General features: G+C 47.7%; 1 protein-coding gene across 1 annotated transcript in view; it reads right to left on the bottom strand.

The window, feature by feature from the left end:
• Nucleotides 1–21,636, bottom strand: part of INPPL1 (inositol polyphosphate phosphatase like 1) — an 83,804-nt gene that overhangs the window by 31,997 nt on the left and 30,171 nt on the right. Inside the window, exons 2-10 of the mRNA XM_082218998.1 lie at nt 19,655–19,718; nt 15,282–15,432; nt 14,440–14,560; nt 12,137–12,277; nt 11,726–11,816; nt 7,484–7,573; nt 5,320–5,418; nt 1,938–2,088; nt 960–1,066 (exon numbers count right to left, since the gene is read on the bottom strand). Coding sequence (XP_082075124.1) covers nt 960–1,066; nt 1,938–2,088; nt 5,320–5,418; nt 7,484–7,573; nt 11,726–11,816; nt 12,137–12,277; nt 14,440–14,560; nt 15,282–15,432; nt 19,655–19,718 — 1,015 coding nt within the window. The remainder of the gene's footprint in view (nt 1–959; nt 1,067–1,937; nt 2,089–5,319; nt 5,419–7,483; nt 7,574–11,725; nt 11,817–12,136; nt 12,278–14,439; nt 14,561–15,281; nt 15,433–19,654; nt 19,719–21,636) is intronic.

The following is a 21,636-nucleotide window of genomic DNA, read 5'->3' as shown; positions in this document are numbered from 1 at the left end:
ACCAGTGAGACCAAGCATTCCAAAAGGAGTGGAACAAATTTATACTATATTTGAAAGACAACTGTAAGGAATTAACATCACTAGCAGTGTTACCTGAAGATTTGTAAAGTGAAATTGCTACCTATTCAGGTAGAGTAATGTAACCTTTTAGGTAATGACATAACAAGAACAGGAAAGGAAGTGAAACGGAAAGAAGCAAAACCTAAGTTTGTAAACCATTAGGCGGGAGGGAGAGAAGTCATTAGGCTCAGCTGAGGCAAAAAGGTTAAATAAGAAGATATTCTTACTGGAAAATAATAATTGGAATTTGCAGAAAATATAAAAAATAAATTTAAGGCACCGCAGAAAGAGGGGGAAGGAAGTTGAGTTTTGAAATGTCAAAATGACTGTCAAATGATTAAAATGTATAAAACTGAAAATCATAAATATAATAATAATAAATGTTGGGTGTTTGGTGAATTTTTACCAGTTCTTTTCTCCTTTTTCCTCCCCTCTGGTCGCATCCATGGGGCTCCCTCCCTCCAGCAGCAGCAGGGCACTGCCCCACACCTGACCCTCTTCAGCTCCAATTCCTGCCACTCATGCTAATTCACGCTACAAATTCATGGAGGAGGAAAGGGCTATTGATAGCCGCTTGTTTAGCTTATGCGTAAATCCAGCACTGCAGTGACAGGACCAGCAGAGACACAGAGAGAGAGAGCTACATAGCCAGGGACTGCAAAGTGACGCAGGTGGCAGAAGGACAAGCCGTTCAACTTATTTACAAAACCTCTAAGATTTATAAGTTAATCTTGAGAGCCCATGGTGCTGTAACGGCTAGAACATGGGAGAGACCAGCGTTCAAATCGCCCACTTGGCCAAGAAGCTTGCCAGGGGGGACCTGGGGCCGGTTGCTGCCCCTCCGCCTGACCTTTCCACGCTCCTCTGGGATCTTGACCGCTGGCGCTCCAAACACTCACCCTGGCACTAACAAAGATGAAGTCCTTCCTCTGAGTCTTCTCTTTCTCCTTCTCAAAGACGATTCCCAGCTTATTCTGCACCCGCTGGGATTTTATCAGCTGGCGGACTGGGGAGAAAGAGGGAGACGGGGATCAGTATCTGTAAGAACTCAGATCTTTTAGTGTGGCAGCACCTGCACTTTGGAACTCTCTGCTACTTGACCTCAGGAAAGCACCTTCACTGTACTCTTTTTGGCGCCTGCTAAAAACATTTTGGATTAGACAAGCCTGCCCAGGTGTTTAGAAAGCTGGTGTGAGCTGTAACTTTTTCAGTCTATTGCTATTTTAACTTTTCAAAAGTCATAAATTATTGTTGTAACCTTTTCGTTTTATTGCTTTATCTTTTTTCGTGTGAACCGCTTGGGAGGGTTTCCTCTCTTTTTACAGTGAAGGGGTGTATAAATGTGATTAAATAAATACAGAAGCGATGCGTAGGTTTCCCCCTTTCCAGTTAACCTTCCCTTAGGAATTCACTTTCGGGCTGATTCACCCGCTGGGCATTTCTAGAGATGCGGGTAGGAGTTGAATGCAGCCTTCGCTGACCTCGTGCCCCCCCCCAGCACCTGTTTGGACTACAACTCCCAACAGCCCCGGACTGCACAGCCGTAAGATGCTGAGGCTCATGGGAGTTGTAGTCCAACACATCGCCATGCAGGGGACCAGGTTGAGACAGCGTGTTCCCTGTGGGCAGGTTCTCAAGTGCACGAGAAGATGTTTCAGGGGGCAACTCAAGCCATCAGGTCGAGGCAGGAGAATCACCAAAACATGACGAGGAAACCCTCGCCCCTCCCCACATAAGGGCTTGTTCCTTAAGGTGGCTTCCTCAAAAAGCCACAACCTGATCGTCTGGAGGGTTAGGGCAAAGGAGACTCGGTCCCCAAGAGGGGCACTGCTGGCGGTGGGTCTCCAGCGAAAGACACACTCGGGGCTCCTCCTTACTCTTGTCGTGAGCAAAGGTGTTCCAGTCCTCCTGAGAGTCCTTCTGCTTCTTCAGAACAACAAGCTTCCCACCTTCCACATCCACGCTCAAGGTGTACTTCTGAGATTTCCCGATCTTCGTGAGGTCACCCAACGTCAGGTCCAGCTTCACCTGAGAGGGAGGGAGGGAGGAGAAGGGAGGATGTCCAATAATAATAATAATAATAATAATAATAATAATAATAATAATAATAATAAAAGACACAAGATCTACCCACCTTGGAAGAATGGCAGATGAAGGTGATAGACTACATGGGACTGGCAGAATCCGAGACCAGGGAAGAGAGATGGCGGAAGAAGATTGGAAGAAATTTAAGGACTATCTTGGGAAATATTATAAAATTAGTGAATGTTAGATTGATGTTGGACTGAATTTAAGCGGTTATTAGCTGTAATGATTAAGATAATTGGGGGGGAAAGAAGAAAGAAAGGTGTAAAATTAAGTGAAAATTAAGGGAGAGGATTTGCTGAAGGAATAATCTGAATTGGAATACAAAAAGGGGAGGTATGAGGAGGTCCGAGAAATAAGTTAAAAGAAAACAAGTGAGTGAGATTATATGTGTTTTTAATTTTTTGTATTTTTGTTTTTTGTCTTTTTTGTATAAACTTTGAAAAGTTAATAAATATATTTATAATAATAATAATAATAATCTTTTATTTATATCCCGCCCTCCCCGGCCAAAGTCAGGCTCAGGGAGGCTAACATCAAATATATAACGTTAGTATAAAATCAAGCAATAATTAACTGCCTCCTAAAAACAGGTCTAAATCAAATTAAATTAGATGGCTTTCCGCAGGGTTAGGGTTGGGAACAGCAAGTGCTCATCGGCCCAACCGTTTATTCTGATTTATATGGGCCTGGGAGGCCTCTTTCATCTTAATTCTTATACAAAAATAAAAGGGAAGTCAGGCTGAGCCCTGGCCAAAGGCCAGGCTGAAGAACTCCATCTTGCAGGCCCTGCAGGAAGATGTCAAATCCCGCAGGGCGCTGATCTCTTGTGGCAGAGTGTTCCACCAGGCTGGGGCCACGGCCGAAAAGGACCTGGCCCTGGTCGAGGCCAGCCTAACCTCCCTGTGGCCTGGGATCTCCAAGGTGTTATTATTTGTAGACCGTAAGGTCCTCCATGGGGCATACTGTGAGATGTTCCTCAACACACAAGACAATTATTTGTGCATCTATTTATGCTTATCACATTTATAGGCCACTTTTCCTCCAGGGAGCTCGAAGTAGGAGCTCAAAGCTCTCCACCTCCCCGCTGATCCTCACCACAACCCTGGCAGGCAGCCTGAGCCGAGAGTCAGCGGCTGGCCAGAGGTCACCTGGCAAAAGAGCTTTGTGGCCAAGTAAGGATCCGAGCTCTCCCAGGCCTTGGTTCGATGCTCTAACCACTACACTGCCGCTGCCTCCTCAATTAATTGGGGAAGGGGCCTTGGCTGAGAGCATCGTCTTTGCATGCAGAATGTCCCAGGGGCATCTCCAGGGAGGATCGGGCCCCTGCCTGAAACCCTGCCAGTCAGCTTGCAAAAATCTATCATTTGCCCGATAATAAATGTTGGAAATGGAAAGAAACTGAAGGTACATTCTTTCACCTTTGGTGGACGTGCCCAAAGATTAAGGCTTTCTGGGAGATGATTTATAATGAAATGAAAAGGGTATTTAAATATACCTTCCTGAAGAAACCAGAGGCCTTTCTCCTGGGCATGGTCAGCCAAATGGTGCCAAAGAAGGACAGAACTTTTTTTTTATGTATGCCACAACAGCAGCAAGAATACTTATTGCAAAGTATTGGAAGACACAAGATCTACCCACTCTGGAAGAATGGCAGATGAAGGTGATGGACTACATGGAACTGGCGGAAATGACTGGCAGAATCCGAGACCAGGGTGAAGAGTCGGTGGAAGAAGATTGGAAGAAATTTAAAGACTATTTACAGAAATATTGCAAAATTAATGAATGTTAGAATGATGTCAGAATGAAGTTACCGTATTTTGCGCCCCATAAGACGCTCCGGCCCATAAGACGCACCTAGTTTTTTGGGGGGGAAATAAAGAAAAAAATTTATTCCCCCCCCCCAGGTGCGGGGCTGGAAGAACCAGGTCGGGGAACAGTGGGAAGGCACGCTCTGCCTCCCCGCTGTCCCCCGAGCTTGTGGGGCTGGCGATGGGGAGAAGTGCACCAGTCCCGCGACGGCAGGCAGCTCTGTGCCGCCATCCCGAGCGGGGCGGGACTTAGCGCCCCGCTCGGGGTGGCGGCGTAGACCTGCCTGCAGTCCCGCGACGGCAGGCAGCTCTGTGCCGCCATCCCAGCGGGGCGGGACTTAGCGCCCCGCTCGGGATGGCGGCGCAGAGCTGCGCTGGTCCCAGGACCGCAGGCAGCTCTGCAGGGCCACCGGGAGCGTGGCGGAGCTTCTCCCCCGAATCCCGGTGGCCGGGCAGAGCTGCGCTGGTCCCGGGATTGCAGGCAGCTCTGCGCAACCCTCGGAGCCGGTCTCCCGAGGGTTGCGCAGAGCTTCCTGAAGCCTGGAGAGCGAGAGGGGTCGGTGCGCACTGACCCCTCTCGCTCTCCAGGCTTCAGTGAAAGCCTGCATTCGCCCCATAGGACGCACCCACATTTCCCCTTCATTTTTGGAGGGGAAAAAGTGCGTCTTATGGGGCGAAAAATACGGTAAGCAACAATGTTATAAAGGTGTATGTAAAAATGGATTGTAAACAGGTGAGAATCCAAAGTTATAATATATTATGTTAAAGGACTAAGATAAAAACAAAGAGGGAAAGAAATTGCTGAATTAACTAACTGAATTGGAATACAAAAAAGGGAGGTGTGAGGAGGTCAGGGAAACAAGGAAATGAACACTTTTTAAAGTGTTTTTTATCTTTTTTGTATTTTGTATTTTTTTCTTTTATTTTTACTTTTGTTTTTGTTTTTCTTCTTTTTTTTAATTCATGTAATTCTTTTCTTTGAAACCTTAATAAATATCTTTTTTTTAAAAAAAAAAAGAAACCCTGCCAGTCAGTGTTGGCAATGCTAAGCTACATGGGCCAACGGTGACGCCAAGCAGCTTCACAGGAACGGAGGGAACGCGGAAAGTTAATACACATTCTCCTTTTTGCCACCGTGTGGAAGGAGTTGCAAAGGCGACTGAATCTTGGCCTCCTGGCGACCAGAAGGGTGAATTTGGACAGCCTCTTTGGATTCTGGGACATTCAGCCCAAAGTGTTCCCTTTGGCACCACGGAGGGCTAAAAACCCGGGGCTCCTTCTGTGCCTTCTCTGCAGGCAGACAACTGCAACTCAGGGCCTTGGGCTTGAGCCTAAGGAGTGACTGAAAAGACTTGGCTTTTACCTCGAATGCCTGGACAGGAATGCTCTTTGCTTTTCGCGAAGAAGGCAGGGCCAGCCCAGGTTGGGCTGTGGAACTCATGTCCTGGAGAGCTTTCAAAGCCTGCAAGGGGATGGTTGAGAGCATGACCATAATAATAACTTGGGATTATCCTTGTCGTCGACTTATACTCTGCTTAAACCCAAAACGGGCTTCTAAAGCAGTCTGCAAAGTGTAAAACCAGCTGTGCAGATGTTAATACGTAAATGTCAACAATTAAATTAGACAGTTAAGACAACCCTGTTGAAATAATAATAATAATAATAATAATAATAATAATAATAATAATAATAAATTTATACCCTCCCATCTGGCACTCAGATCCCCTCATGCTTCCTTCCCCCTTATGGGAGAAGGCAGGGACTGGGGGGCCGGGGGAGAATTCCATCTCCATCTTGGATTCGATCTTGCCATTGGAGGCTCAGGTGGTTTAGGTGGCTAGGAGGACCTTTTCCCAGATACAGCGCGTTCACCAGCTATGTCTGCTTTTGGACGGAGATTATCTGAGCTCCATGCTCTGGCAACTTCCAGATTGGATGGCTGCAATGCGCTCTGCGTGGGGCTGCCCTGGAAGACGACTCGGAAACGTCAACTGGCCCGAAACGCAACAGTCGGGTCGCTGGCTGGGGTCCCGTTCAGATCACGGTTTTCCCCGTTTTAAAATAACTGTGCTGGTTGCCAGGTCCTTTCAGTTCAAGATGTGTCTGTTGGCGTTTGAAACCCTAAACGACTCAGTCCCCAAACAACCGAAAGGGGGCTTCCAGGCATCAAGATTGACACAGGGGGCCGTCTTGACAGTTCCACTGCCCTCAGAAGCTCGGGCAGGGTGTACGCTCGGGAGAGGGTCTCCTCTGTGGTGGCCCCTAAGTCCTGGGACTCCCACGCCACCTTCAGAGCATGCTGAGGACACGCCCTCTTTACCTCCTAGCTTTTGACACTTGCATTATCATGGCAGACCTAATTTCCACAAGTTGCTTTAATAATAATAATAATAATAATAATAATAATAATAATAATAATAATAACAACCACTACCATCTGGCTGGGTCTCCCCAGCCACTCTGGGCTGCTTCCAACAAAAGATTAAAAATATTAATTGAAACATCAGTCATTAAAACTCCCCTAAACAGGGCTGCCTTCAGATGTCTTCTAAATAATAATAAATTTTATTTATATCCCGCCCTCCCCAGCCGAAGCCGGGCTCAGGGCGGCTAACAACACTAAAATAGTGCAACATTATAAAAACATCATAAGAATTAATTAAAATCAAAATTGATGGCAACCATAAACTAAAGTATTGTAAAGATTGCCAAAGGAGGGAGTCAGGCTGTGCCCTAACCAAAGGCTGCCTTCAGATGTCTTCTAAATGTCAGATAGTTGTTTATTTCCTTGACATCTGATGAGATGGCGTTCCACAGGGTGAGCGCCACTACTGACAAGTCCCTCTGCTGGTTCCCTGCAACTTCACTTCTCGCTTCTCGCTTCTTAAATTGTTTTTAATATTGTGTTTTAATGCTCTATCCCACTCCGGGAGCTTAGGGACCAGGACAGATAATAAAGTGTTGGTGCTGACCTTTAACACCCTAAACGGCCTCGGTCCTGTATACCTGAAGGAGCATCTCTACCCCCATCGTTCAGGCCAGACACTGAGGTCCAGCTCCGAGGGCCTTCTGGCGGTTCCCTCGCTGTGAGAAGTGAAGTTACAGGGAACCAGGCAGAGGGCCTTCTCGGTGGTGGCACCCGCCCTGTGGAACACCCTCCCACCAGATGTCAAGGCAATAAACAACTATTTTACCGGTACTTTTAAAAGACAACCGAAGGCGGACCGGTTTAGGGAAGTTTTTAATGTCTGATGCTGTATTTTTTTAAATATTCAGTTGGAAGCTGCCCAGAGTGGCTGGGGAAACCTAGCCAGATGGGCAGGGTATAAATAATATATTATTATTATTATTATTATTATTATTATTATTATCATTATTACTATTAACAAGCAGCACCAGCATGGGGCTCCATCCCATTCTCCTTCCAGAGAAGACGGGGAACGGCAGAGGGTGCCCCCCTCGCCAGGTTTCGTGGCTGCAGCCCAGCAACAGCCACCAGACCCGTCAGTGAGGAGTCTGTCACTCACCTTTTTCTCAATACTGGACAGGAAGTCCTTCAAGATGGACAGCTTCAGGACGAGGCTTTCCAGCTCCTGCTCTCCGGTTTGGCTGGCGGTCTGCGGACCATAAGAAGGAGGGTTGGGAAACAAAGACCTGGGAGACGTTTTCTGGCACAGGAGGGGCAGGAGAAGCTAGGGGGCCCGGGAACTGATTCTGGGGGTGCCAGAGTCAAGTCCCGTTCCAGGACTTTGAGGAATTTGGCCTCTACAGCTTTCTAAAGCAGCAAACCAGAAAGAACACAGAGGATGGGCTGGTAATGAATACACAGGTTTTTCGGTGAAGCTGATCACCATCGGCACTTGTGAAAACCCCGGGCTCTGCAAGCCCCAAGGATCAGCTAATTGCTGCGCCCTTACCTGCCCCACACCTGACACAACATACGATGTCCCAGGTAGGACAGGTGGGAACAGAAATGGGCTCACAGGATTTGGGATTCAGATTCCATCCCGTTGAATGAGAGGGAGGCTACCTCTCATCCAGTAAAATACATAAATTTATTTTAAAATCAATTTTCTAGCCATCGTGACTAGTAAATAAATAAATAAAATGAGACAAATGAATAGGGGGGGGGGAGGATAAGGCAGTGACAGCCTTACCCTCATTTGTCTAGTTTTATTCACCATATTTTTCGCTCTATAGGATGCAGCTGACCATAGGACGCACTTAGTTTTAGAGGGAGAGAACAAGGGGGGGAAAACCTCTCCCTCTATGCGCAGCACCCCTTCAGCGAAGCAAAGCCTGGAGAGTCTCGCTCTCCAGGCTTCGGGCGGAGATCCCTGAAGCACTGACCCCTCTCGCTCTCTGGGCTTCAGCGAAAGCAACAGGAAGCCTCCGGAGCGCAGCGAGCGCTCCTGCTGCGCTCCGGAGGCTACGTCTGGCTATCCCTGAAGCCTTTGGGCGGCTATCCCTGAAGCACCGACCCCTCTCGCTCTCCAGGCTTCAGCGAAAGCAACGCAAAGCCTCCGGAGCGCTTCGGAGGCTTCGCGTTGCTTTCACTGAAGCCATGGAGCCTGTATGCGCTCCATAAGACGCACACACATTTTCCCTTAATTATTGGAGGGGGGGACGTGCGTCTTATAGAACGAAAAATACGGTACGGTGGTGCCCCACAAGAAGAATGCCTCGCAAGACGGAAAACTCGCTAGACGAAAGAGTTTTCCGTTTTGGAGGTGCTTCGCAAAACGAATCTCCTATGGGCTTGCTTCACAAGACGACAATGTCTTGCGAGTTCCTGCTGGGGTTTTTTCCTCCCCCCCCTTTTTCTAAGCCGCTAAGCCGCTTATCAGTTGATCCGATCAGCAGATAAGCCGCTAAAAACCGCTAATAGCGCTAATCCGCTAATCCGTCAATGGGCTTGCTTCGCAAGACGAAAAAACCGCTAGACGAAGAGAATCACAGAACGGATTCTTTTCGTCTTGTGAGGCACCACTGTATTTATTTGGTTCCATTTACTTTTCCTCCCAGGAGCTGACGGTGTCCTGCATGCTTCTGCCCGACTTCACATAACCTTCACAACAGCCCTGTGCGGTAGGTTGGGCTGAGAGAAGGTCACACACAGTGAGCGTCATGACTAAGCGGGGATGCAAACTCTGCTCTCCCGGGAAATAGTCCAACGGTCTAACCATTAGACTACACTGGTTTTCAAACGCAGCCCACCTTCAGTCGGGGTTCAGTCAGGGCCACTTTCGGAGGCCTTTGGGCTCAGGGGGACTTCCTGGAGAGCAAAACACGTACCTCTCTAAATGACTTGGCTGAAGGACTTCCGGGTTGGCGCCATCGCCGAATGGCGGACTCCCTCCGAGCTCCGGAGGGAGTCTGCTCGGCAGGGGCTGGGTCCTACCGCGCCGGCGACGCGGGGACCCTTAGAAACCACGGGAACGGATCCCGTGGACATGGTGACTCGGCTGGCACCGTTATCGCTCTCCCGGCTTGTGAAAGAGCCTTTTTAAAGGCTACGGATCGGGCGCCGGGGAGTAGCGTGGTGCTTTGAGTCCTCCGCTTCCCCTGCCGGGCGCAGCCGCATGCCATTCGGCGGAGAGCGCTGGCTTCTTCCAAAGGAAATTCGGACAATTGATCAACAACCCGTGAGTAATTGGGCAACCGGGTTTAAAAGGAGGAAAAAAGAAAATTTTTTCCGGATTTGGCACGAGCGGGAGGGGATCCAAAAAAGGAAGTCAGTCCCCTCCCTGATTGTAAACATGCTAAAACAAGGACTGAGAAACCAAGATCTATTCAGAAGCTTATTGATGATAAAAATTACCAACTCCACGATGTGAATTATAAGAACTGTGCTGGAGGAGAGGAGTCGAGGGTGAGGAAAAAGCAACCCCCCCCCTGGGAACCGGGGCGATTCGGACAGCCTGGCGAAGAGAGATGGAGATTTTGACAGCTGTCAAAGGAGCTGTCAAAACTGGAAATTATAAAGAGGACTTTGCTACAAGTTCTTTGCTGGTTAATTTTGTTACAATTTGATATAAATATGGATATAAACTGTCGGGAAAAAGAAACAACAAATTGACTTTTGGATTAGAGGATACAAAGTTATTGTAATCCCTCTAGAGGGGATTCGGGACATTACAAGTGTCGCATGTGGAAAACTACTCTGGGATGTGTAAAGGTCTTATCTCCTGGGAAAGCTGCAGAACTGAAATATTATTTTGTCTACAGAGGTGACTATAACACAATAGAATCTTCTATTGAAGCAAGAAAGGAACTGGACGTAAGTCTGTGTCCCTGAATAACAAACCTCTATAGAGACGTTAAATTTTGGAACAAGAATGTTTTGACAGCTGAACAAGACAGAAACCTGAGAAACCAAGAAATAAAAGAGTAGATGACTGAATACGACACGGAAAGAATAATGGGAGGAGCAACAAAAGATTAAAGAAAATTAAAGGCCTCTATTAGATTGGATTTTCGACGTTAAACATCATTAAGACAATCAAATCCGAAGAAAACAGCAGGATGGACTGAGATAAATTTGGCTGTGGACTTAAGATCTCCAGGCCGACAACATACAGACAAATGGACATGGGGAATCAAAACCGGGGAAGGGAGGGGGAACCTTAGAATCCAAAGGCTTTGTAACCAACTTTCTGAATTTCTCTATACTTTCTATCTTATATTCTTTATAACTTTGATATTTTACGTTTCTGTTTTTTCTTTTTTTTTTAGAAAGGGGGAACTCGTGGAAGAAATGAGAGCGGATCTTGGGGAAAATTTTGTTCTATTATAAGACGAGGAGTGATGCTAAGATGGTGTAAATTTAAATTGGTTTATGAGTATAATATATTAGGTTTAATTGGGGATGAGAACTTGTGGAACCAACTTAGATAAAGGGGAATACAATCGGGAGGGGAAGGAGGAAGTCCCAGAAAGAAGGCTATGAAAAGAAGGGTCTAAGTTAGTTTCTCTGTTTCTTTCTTTCCTTTATCTTTCTTATTTTCCTATTCTGTTATTATTGGAAATTTTAATAAATATGATTATAAAAAAAAAAAATAAATGACTTGGCTGAAGGAATTGAGGGGGTGCTTATCCAGTTTGCAGGTTGGACACCAAACTGGTGGAGGGGGCAGCTAACGTCGTAGAATCGGAATTCAATATGACCTTAACCGATTGACGCTCAAACTAACCGAGTGGATTTCATTCCTGAACTTAGGCAGGAAGAACCAGATGCACAAATATAAGATGGGGGGGGGCACCTGGCTTACTCGCAGAATAAGGATTTAATAGCTAACGCTATTCTAGGCTGCATCTCCAGAAGTCTAGTGTCCAGAACAAGATAAGTCATATTCCTGCTCTATCCCGCCTTGGTCAGACCCCAACCTGGAGTCCTGTGTCCGGTTCTGGGCACCACAATTTAAGAAGGATGTTGACAAGCTGGAAGGTGGGCAGAGGAGGGAGACCAAGATGATTGAGGGTCTGGAAACCAAGCCTGATGAGGAACGGTTGAAGGAGTTGGGTAGGTTTAGCCTGGAAAAGGGGAGACTGAGAGGAGACAGGAGTGCCATCTTCAAATATCCAAAGGGCTGTCCTATGCTCATTTCAGTTTCCCTTTTCTAGACCTTTTCCAGCTCTGTCAAATCCACTACCCTAACCCCAAAAAAGCTGCTTTTCATCTTTTCTTAAAGAAAAAGGTGCTCCAGCCCCTCAGTTGTTGTTTTTTTTTTGGGGGGGGGGGCTTCTCTGCTTCCAGTCACCACACCCACCTGCTGCAAGATCCGGGAGGTCATGGGGGAGCTCTGCTGGTCAAACACCTTAGACAGGATCTCCAAGCCAGACAAAACCTTGTCCACCTCGCTGGAAGAACAAGAACCAGGTTTTATATTTCTGCGGGTCCTTTCTGCCACCCCCCACTTCCTCTCTCTAGCTCTTCAACCCAGACATTTGTCAGACTGTGAGGCTTTTATTATTATTATTATTTTCTTTAATTGTCTGAACTAACTGCATGCAATGCCAAGCACCGCTTCTGCTTATTTTGAGGTTTCCAGCTCTGATTTGGAGAGCTGGCCCTCACAGCAGCCCTCTTTCCACCTCTGTTTACCCAAAGCACCGTTCGCCAGCCGCATATTATGTCAACAGGCAGGCGGACCTTGCTCGGCTCCCCTTTCCCAGCTCACCTGTGCAGGCGTTTGCAGGAAGTGACAAGGGTTTTGTTCAGGTGGGGCAGGCTGCTTGCACCAGCCTTCACAGCCTCCAGGTCCAGGGAGTAGCTGCCTTTCAGGTACTCGTGGGAAACGGTGCTGAGCCCATTGGTGGTGCTGGAAGAGGAATAATAATAATAATAATAATATATTACTTATACCCCGCCCATCTGGCCGGGTCTCCGCAGCCACTGTGGGTGTCTTCCAATAGGGTATTAAAAACACAATAAAAGATCGAACATTAACAAATTCCCTAAACTGCCTTCAGGTGTCTTCTAAAAGTCAGGTAGTTGCTTATTGCCTTGACATCTGAAGGGAGGGCTTTCCACAGGGCAGGAGCCACCACTGAGAAGGCCCTCTGCCTGGTTCCCTGTAACCTCACTTCTCGCAGGGAGGGAACCGCCAGAAGGCCCTCAGCACTGGACCTCATTGCCTGGGCAAAACGATGGGGGTGGAGACGCTCCTTCAGGTATACTGGGCCGAGGCTGTTTAGGGCTTTCAAGGTCAGCCAACACTTTGAATTGTGCTCACAGAAACATACTGGGAGCCAATGTAGGTCTTTCAAGACCGGTGTTATGTGGTCTTGGCGGCCGCTCCCAGTCACCAGTCTAGCTGCCGCATTCTGGATTAATTGTAGTTTCTGGGTCACCTTCAAAGGTAGCCCCACGTAGAGCGCATTGCAGTAGTCCAAGCGGGAGATAACCAGAGCATGCACCACTCTGGCCAGACAGTCCGTGGGCAGGTAGGGTCTCAGCCTACGTACCAGATGGAGCTGGTAAACAGCTGCCCTGGATACAGAACTGACCTGCGCCTCCATGGACAGCTGTGAGTCCAAAATGACTCCCAGGCTGCGCACCTGGTCCTTCGGGGGCACAGTTACCCCATTCAGGACCAGGGAGCCCTGAAGGCGTGCTGGAATGTAAACAGGCATGTGACATGCAACAATCCACATATCTGCAGCAAAAAGTGGAATAGAATCCCAACACACGGGGGGGGGGAGGCTGACACCCTGAAACTGAGCAGTCAGCTTTGTCTTTGAGCAAAGGAGGCGAGGGGTTCAAGCGGGAAGAAAAAGAGATTCTGACTAAACGTTAGGAAGAACTTTCTGACAGTATGAGGCGCTGGACTCTCCTTCCTTGGCGATTTTGAAGCACAGGTTGGTTGGGTGGCTAGCTGTCAGGGATGCTTTAGTTGAGATCCCTGTCTTACACAGCGGGTTGGACTAGATGACCCTTAGGGGTCCCTTCCAACTCTTCATTTCTATGATTCTGTGACTAGATGGGTCCCCGTGGGCCGGATCCAGCAGGCCTCCTCTCAGGTTTTTACGATAGAACAGAGGTGCAGAGGGGAAGGCGACTTTCCCATTATCATACACTCATTCATTTTTGTTTTGAGTGCTTTGTTTTTTAAAAAAAAGGTCTCAAAGCAATTTAAAAACAAAGCAAAATTCAAAAAGATAAAATCATTTTGAATAAAGAAGGGTGCTCTGGATATTATTGCCCCGAAAGGGCTGCTCGTGGCTAGTAGCTCTTGATAAGCCTTCTCCTCCATGAATCTGTCTAAACCTCTTTCAAAGCCATCCAAATTGGTGGCCATCACTGTCTCTTGTGGGAAGGAGTTCCACAGTTTAACTCTGCGCTGCATCCTGAATCTCTCAACATTCTTACTTGGGGCCGAGAGCGATGGGGGCTCGGTGCATGTTAAATTGCACCAGGCCGTTTTATGGGAAGCAGTTCACAAACGAAACAAATAGATAAGTACGTTTTCAGTGGTGCATTTCGCAATTAGATAATCTTGCATCACATCTAAAGGGGGAGAGAAAAGGGACCTGGTCAAATTTGGGAAGGGGGCAGTCGGTACTGGAGGATGAAGAACACCAACATCTGCAAGGGGGTGGGCAGCAAAAACCCCCCCACTGGCAGAGACTCACATTCTCACATGGGGTATATACAACAGTGCACACCCCTTATATATTTATTTGTGTGTGTGTGTGTGTGTGTGTGTGTGTGCACGCACACACACACACACACATATATATATACACACACACACCCCACTTGATTGTTTAAAAAAAACCCCTCAAAGCTGTTTAATAAAATAAAAAACAAATTAATATTAAGAGCAATTAAAAAATTTAAAAGCCCCAATAAATTAAAAACATATCAGGATTTGTGGATAGGCTAAACAAAAATGTTTTTAGCCGAAAGGAGTAAAGCAAAAGGGGCTGGCTGATGTCAAGTGGCAGGGAGTTCCGGAGATGCAGAAGGGATATTATTTACCTTTCGAGTGCCCCATCCTGCACAGCAGGGGCGTTGCTAGCCAGGCCGGCGGCCGTGCTGCCAGCAGGAAGGCTGGTGGACCCCGATCGGGGAGGCAGTGGGGGCTTCTCGTCCTCCCCATCTGTGGAAGGCAGAAGGCAAACGGTCAGCTGAAACAGGATCACCAAGCTGCAATGTGTGGGCTGGCAGGGCTGTTGCTGTTTTGTTTAATTTTGGTTTTTTTTGTTTAAAAAAACCACAAAACAATAAAACTATCAGGAAGGAATAAGTTAACACATCTGGAAAGTTGGAATACCAATAAACTAAAAGCAGATTAAAACTCACACAAGCTTCCTAAACACGTGGGCGGCTTGTCTGAACAAAAGTGCTTTTTAGCAGGTGCCGAAAACAGTGCAAGTAGATAAGTAGATACCGCTCCAGCAGGAAGGTAAACAGCGTTTCCGTGCGCTGCTCTGGTTCGCCAGAAGCAGCTTAGTCATGCAGGCCACATAACCCGGAGGCTGTATGCCGGCTCCCTCGGCCAGTAAAGCAAGATGAGCGCCGCAACACCAGAGTCGTTTGCGACTGGACCTAACGGCCAGGGGTCCCTTTACCTTTAAGGCAGTGTTGGCCAAACTCGGCCCTCCAGATGTTTTGGGACTACAACTCCCATCATCCCTAGCTAACAGGACCAGTGGTCAGGGATGATGGGAGCTGTAGTCCCCAAACCGCTGGAGACCCAAGTTTGGCCAACACTGCCCTAAGGTCAGGGCCTTCCTGTCCCCATTGGCGCAAAGGGCTTTCGAGAGGGGAGCAGACATGATCGACCACCTGTGGGTTGGGGTTCAAAGGTGTGCTTGTACCTGAGTAGTCCCTGTCCTCCACATTCTCCTTGTCCTTCTCCCGTTCCACAGGGAAGAGCAGCGTGCAGACAAGGCCTTGGTTCGGCTGCAGGTAGAGGGTGATGAGGTCGCTCAGGGTCTTGAATCGCCTCACCTGGACCCCTTGAGATGTCTGCAGGGAAAGTAGGCAGCAGGACCCGTCAAGGCAAAGAGAAAGACGTTCTGGTTGCCTCACCTCAAAAAGGATGCTGGAAAAGGGTTCAGAAAACGGCAGCCGAAAGGAGGATCGAGGGCGGGTGTGGAGCGATTCCGCCTTGAGGACAGGTCGCAGCGTTTAGGATTTTAAGGTTTGGAAAAAATGCAAGAAAGAGGCAGCAGGATAGAGGCTTGGCACAGAGGAAGCGGAAAAAGAAATGTTCTTCTCCCTCCCTTTCCGGTTAATTTGTTTTTGCGACTGTGTGGAACCCAGTTCAGCTACTGATTGATTGCGTGACTGCGGAAATGGATAAAAGCCCCCCCATCCAGACAATGACTATCATCAGTACAGGTAAGAAAATAATAACAATTTAAATTTTTATCATCTACAATACAGTGGTACCTTGGGTTAAATACGCTTCAGGTTACATACGCTTCAGGTTACAGACTCCACTAACCCAGAAATATTACCTCGGGTTAAAAACTTTGCTTCAGGATGAGAACAGAAATCGTGCTCCGGCGGCGCGGCAGCAGCAGGAGGCCCCATTAGCTAAAGTGGTGCTTCAGGTTAAGAACACTTTCAGGTTAAGAATGGACCTCCGGAACGAATTAAGTACGTAACCCGAGGTACCACTGTACTGTCTTATTTATTTTATAGTACAGAACATTGATAATTGCTTTCATTTTATGGATCAGTGATCTCATTAGATAGTAAAATTCATATTAAATCGCGGTTTTAGGAGTTGTTTTTAAAAGTCTGGAATGGATTAATCTGTTTTGCGTTACTTCCTATGGGAAAGCGTGCCTTGGTTTTGGAATGCTTTGGTTTTGGAACGGACTTCCAGAATGGATTAAGCTTGAGAACCAAGGTCCCACTGTAATGCAAAATTCGTCCATTATAATCCAACAGTCATTCTGAATGGAGGGCAGACAGAGAAGTATCGTCAATGAGGAAGTTTGGGCATGGACCTCCAAGTATCACAGCCATTTCTCTAAATAAGAAAATTCCTTCCAGTAGCACCTTAAAGACCAACTAAGTTAGTTCTTGGTATGAGCTTTCGTGTGCATGCACACTTCTTCAGGTACACGGTGCACGCATGCACACGAAAGCTCATACCAAGCACTAACTTAGTTGGTCTTTAAGGTGCTACTGGAAGGAATTTTCTTATTTTGACTATGGCAGACCAACACGGCTACCTATCTGTAACTGGAGCCATTTCTCTGTCCCTTAATTCTACCCTTTCACCGCTAGCAGATCTCCTTGAACCTCATGCAGAAAACACAATGCTCTTCCCCACCCTGGATGTTTGGCACGACACCTCCCACCCGAGGCCGGGCTCTGAGCCAAACAGCCTCCCACGGCACAAAGGTCACAGGCAGACTTCCAGCCCACAAGCGTCACCGCTGGGGGGAGATCAGGAGAACAGAAGCTACTGCTCAGGGACCAGGAAGTGACAGAGGTCAGTCGCCGCAAGACCAGTCTGTGCCTTGTGACTGCAAAAGCGCTCCTTGCTCCATCACAAAACACCTCTGGCGGGAGAAGACCTGGACTCAGCGCAACCTGTGCCTAAGAAGACAGGATTGAACTGGGAGGGGGGCTTCACAGCAGTTTCAACCCCACTAAAGTGAAAGCACTTGATAAAGGTTGTTTTTACTCAACCCACGAACATGGGAAGAGCTCAGTGGTGGGGCGCATGCAGGAGAGACGCCCCTTGCTCTAATCCTGGGCATCTTTAGATGGGGGGGTCTGCATTTGGGAAGGGGGGGTCTAAACCTCAGACTGCATAATAATAATAATAATAATAATAATAATAATAATAATAATAATAATAATATATTATTTCTACCCCGCTCAACTGGCTGGGTTTCCCCAGCCACTCCGGGCAGCTTCCAACAAAAGATTAAAAACACATTAAAGCATGAGCAACCCCTCTTTGTGACACACACCCCTCCCCCCCAAAAATCACCTCTAGATAAATTAATTTATTCCCTTGCAAATTTAAGACCCTAAGAATCCTTCCCCCCCAAATCCTCTTAAGGTTGTTTTGAAAAGCTTTCTCCCGCAACCAGGCTCTGAAACCAAATGGTGGTGAGGGTCACTTGCTGGGGGGGGGGGCAAGGAAGAAGGGCTGAGCACCCTCCCCACTCAATACCCTCAGCAGTTTTCTCATTACCTTGGCAAACAGGGACCTGTTTGAAGAGGTTAGCACCCGGCTCCTCGGCTCTGAGAATCTGCACTTGCCATTTTGTTCTTTTAATACAGAAAGTGAATTCTGAGCCCTTCGGAGCTTGCAAACGGAAGCAGTGAGGCAAAGCAGTGCCCGGATAACTCCAAAAGCCAAGTGTAAAGAGCAGAGGGGGGGGGGTGGAATCAGTCCCTCTTTGAAGAAGATTTCCCTTCCCACAAGCCCAGGACCAGAGGCTGCTGTTTATTCAAGCCACAGAGCTGGCTTTCCTGTGCAACGAACTGAGATTATTTCAGCGTTGCAGGGATGGGCGCCACATACAATCGCAGAGCTGGGAGGGGGGGACTCCAAGAGTCATCTAGTCCAACCCCCTGCCGAGGCATGTGTGCTTCTCCGCACTCCCACCCACCCACCCACCCACCGAAGGCGATACGGACACACAAAGCCTTACAAAACTGATTCCCAACCATTTAAAAGCCTCGCCAACCTCTGGAGCACAAAACAGGAAATGCCTGCTGAGAATTCCCTGTTTGGCCAGGGCGAAGGCGCTCCAATCAGTTGGTGGCTGGGGGCCGTCCCAGGCGAGGGAAGAAGCCTTCCTCCCCCCACCAGCACCCACTGCAACCCCCCCCCTTTCCCCCAGCCGTGGCGCAGGCAAAGAGGGCAGACTCCTGGGCTCGCTTAGGATTCTGGATCAGAGCTCTTGCTGCAACACAAGCTGGGCAGTAAAGGGGGGGGGGTTGGACCTGGGGAATGTCCTCCTTTCAGCCGCCCCCGCCGCCCCCCCGGCTCACTTTTTCCTGCCGGCTTGGACGGCACAATGAGGTTACTGTTGTGCTATAAATGAACCATCGCCTGAGCCAGGCAGACTTCCTGCCAAGATCAGCAGTGTGTGGGCATCTGCAGGGCTCTTGCCAACCCCTGCTCTGCCCTGGAGACAGCGCTGGGCTAAAGGATCACCCGTTCCGCGGTCAGCAGGGAGAAGCGTCGCTCACGTCCCAGGGGACCTCCCGGCCTGCGCTCACAGGCGCACAGCGCGGAGCCCTGCCCCCAACCTTCTGTCTTCGCCAGCCAAGGGGGCTGGGCATAAACCCCTGGGCAAGAGCCTCCTTCTTCGCCACTCTGCACGTCGCCGAACATTGCCCTGAATGTTAAAACGGTTATATAGCTCAGTCGGCAGAGCATGAGGCTCTTTAGTTTCAGGGTTGTGGGTTCGAAACCCACACTGGGCACAAAGATCCCCGCATTGCAGGGGTTGGGCTAGGTGACCCTCAGGGGGGGGGCGTCCCCTTTCCAATTCTACAGCTTCTATGATTCTATAACAGGGAGTCCCATTGAACCACATTGTTAATGAACAGCCTTACGCCATTTTGGACTTCATAGAATCACAGAATCGTAGAACTGCAGGTTTGGAAGGGGACTCCCCCCCCCCCCCAGATCATCTAGTCCAGGCATAGGCAAACTCAGCCCTCCAGATGTTTTGAGACTACAATTCCCATCATCCCTGACCACTGGTCCTGTTAGCTAGGGATGATGGGAGTTGTAGTCCCAAAACATCTGGAGGGCCGAGTTTGCCTGATCTAGTCCGACCCCCTGCAAAGCAGGAATTTCAGCCAAAGCATTCATGGCAGATGAGTTTCAGACTACAACCCCCATAATTCCCGGGTACCACTTGCTATGTGACACTGGGAAGCTGATGGGAGCAGGCCCTGCTGGTTGAGGCGGATGGGAAGGGTAGTTCGAAAGATCTTGGGAGTGCACCTCTCAGGCTGGTGTACCGTGAGGAGTCATTTGTCTTTCAGAACCGATATTGAGATTCTCCCCTGCTCCTGGAACTGCTTATGCCCTCCCCCTGAACCATTTCCTTCAAAAGTGTGCAGAGAATTCCATCCAGGAACAAGCAACAGCATTTTGGGTACCTATAGCCACAGATCTTTGTGCGCAACCGTCGCCGGAAGCAACGGAATCTACACAAACTCTGCAAAAGGAGGCGGCGAGAGGTACGGAGCTCACCTGCACGGCCAGGAAATCCTCTTCGTCCGGCAAGATCCGGTAGGTGTGGACATGCTTCTGGAATCTATGGCAACAACAAAAGGATTTGGGGAGAGAAAGAGAGGTTTAAAACAGGGGGATGACTATTGGGGTGAAGCTAGAGAAGAACTCAACTCCCTAAAATGGGAAGTTTGGTGGACGTGCCCAAGGATTAAGGCTTTCTGGGAAATGATATATAATGAACTGAAAAAGGTATTTAAATATACCTTCTTGAAGAAACCAGAGGCCTTTCTCCTGGGCATAGTCGGCCAATTGGTGTTAAAGAAGGACAGAATTTTCTTTATGTATGCTACAACAGCAGCAAGAATACTCATCGCAAAGTATTGGAAGACACAAGATTTACCCACTCTGGAAGAATGGCAGATGAAAGCGATGGACTACATGGAATTGGCGGAAATGACTGGTAGAATCCGAGACCAGGGAGAAGAGTCGGTGGAAGAAGATTGGAAGAAATTTAAAGACTATTTACAGAAATACTGTAAAATTAATGAATGTTAGAATGATGTCTGATTGAAGTTAAGCGGTTTCTAGCTGTAATGATATAAAAGAATATGGAAAAATTCTAAAAATTTCTAAATAGGTAAAAATTTAATGTTATAATATATTAAGATCAAAGATCAGGATAATAAGGAGGGAAAGAAATTGCTGAATTAATTAATTGAATTGGAACACAAAAAAGGGAGGTATGAGGAGGTCAGGGAAACAAGGATATGAATGTAAGATATGGAAAGGTTGATTTTTTTGATTTTTTTCCTTTTTTCTGTAAGTGTACTTTTTTATTCTGTATTTTTCTTGTATTTTTATTTTTGTCTTTTACTTTCGTATTTCTTGTTTTTATGTAATTCCTTTTTCTGAAACTTTAATAAATATTTTATTTAAAAAAGAGAAAAAAAATGGGAAGTTTTGGGGCTTCGTTCTCCCTTACATGAACCCACCACACCCCCTGATCTGGACAACCCTGATCTCCGGGCACTTGGGGTGGGTCGCATTTAAATCAGGGGCAAATTAAAAGCACCAACCCAGGAAGAAAAAAACACACGCTGAGAGGCACTGCCTAGGGAACACCGCAGATCTTACAAACTCACAAATGTTCCTCTTCCACCAGGCCTTGGGCAGATTAATATTCTACAGCCTTTTAAATGGGTCTGTGGGAAGGGGGCGGTTGCTGTTTCTTTGGGCTTTGTTTTAATTATTGACTTGAGTTTTTATCTTGTACTTTATTCCGTGAACCACCCTGAGATTTATTTATTTTTTAAGTGGGTGTACATTATTATTATTATTATTTATTAAATTGCTTTCTGCGAGGCATCTCAAAGCGATTTACAGTACAAAAACACGTAAGAAGCAATTGCACAAATGAAAACAATTTAAAAAACTGCATGTCAAAGACTCTTGCCGCATGTGCGCCTGGGTTCAGTCTTTGCTGCTTGACATAAAAACAGCACATTGGGGAAGAAAGCAATACGCCTTTGCCAACCCGGCCACCCCCTCCCACGTTTTGGACTACAACTCCCATCAGCCCCAGCATCCTGTGGTTGTTCTGGTTGGGGCTGATGGGAGCTGGAGTCCAGCACTGCCAAATGGCCGAAAGGCTGCCCACACCCCGACTACAGGGCTCTATATATTATTTTATAAATTACCCGCTGAAAGAGCACAGTCTCCAGAGACCAGTTAAAAATGGGGAGGGGCAGATGAACTTCCCTGTGTCGCAACTCAGGAGCCACAACCGAAAAGACCCTGCCTCTCGCTCCCGATGTGCTATACCCTGGCTGCTGGAGGGAGGAGGAGAAAGCAAGGCAAGACCTCCAGCAGATTAAGAACATAATAAGAGTACTACTGCATTAGGCCAGTGACACCCCAAGTCCAGCAACCTGTTCTCACAGGGGCCAACTAGATGCCCATTATGGGAAACCCGAAAGCAGGATTCGAACACAACACCAGTT

The sequence above is a fragment of the Podarcis vaucheri genome (assembly GCF_965113315.1).
Source record: "Podarcis vaucheri genome assembly, chromosome: 4".
Taxonomy (NCBI): Eukaryota; Metazoa; Chordata; class Lepidosauria; order Squamata; family Lacertidae; genus Podarcis; species Podarcis vaucheri.
Note: the sequence above shows the minus strand (reverse complement) of the source record. Positions and strands in the feature narration are given on the sequence as shown.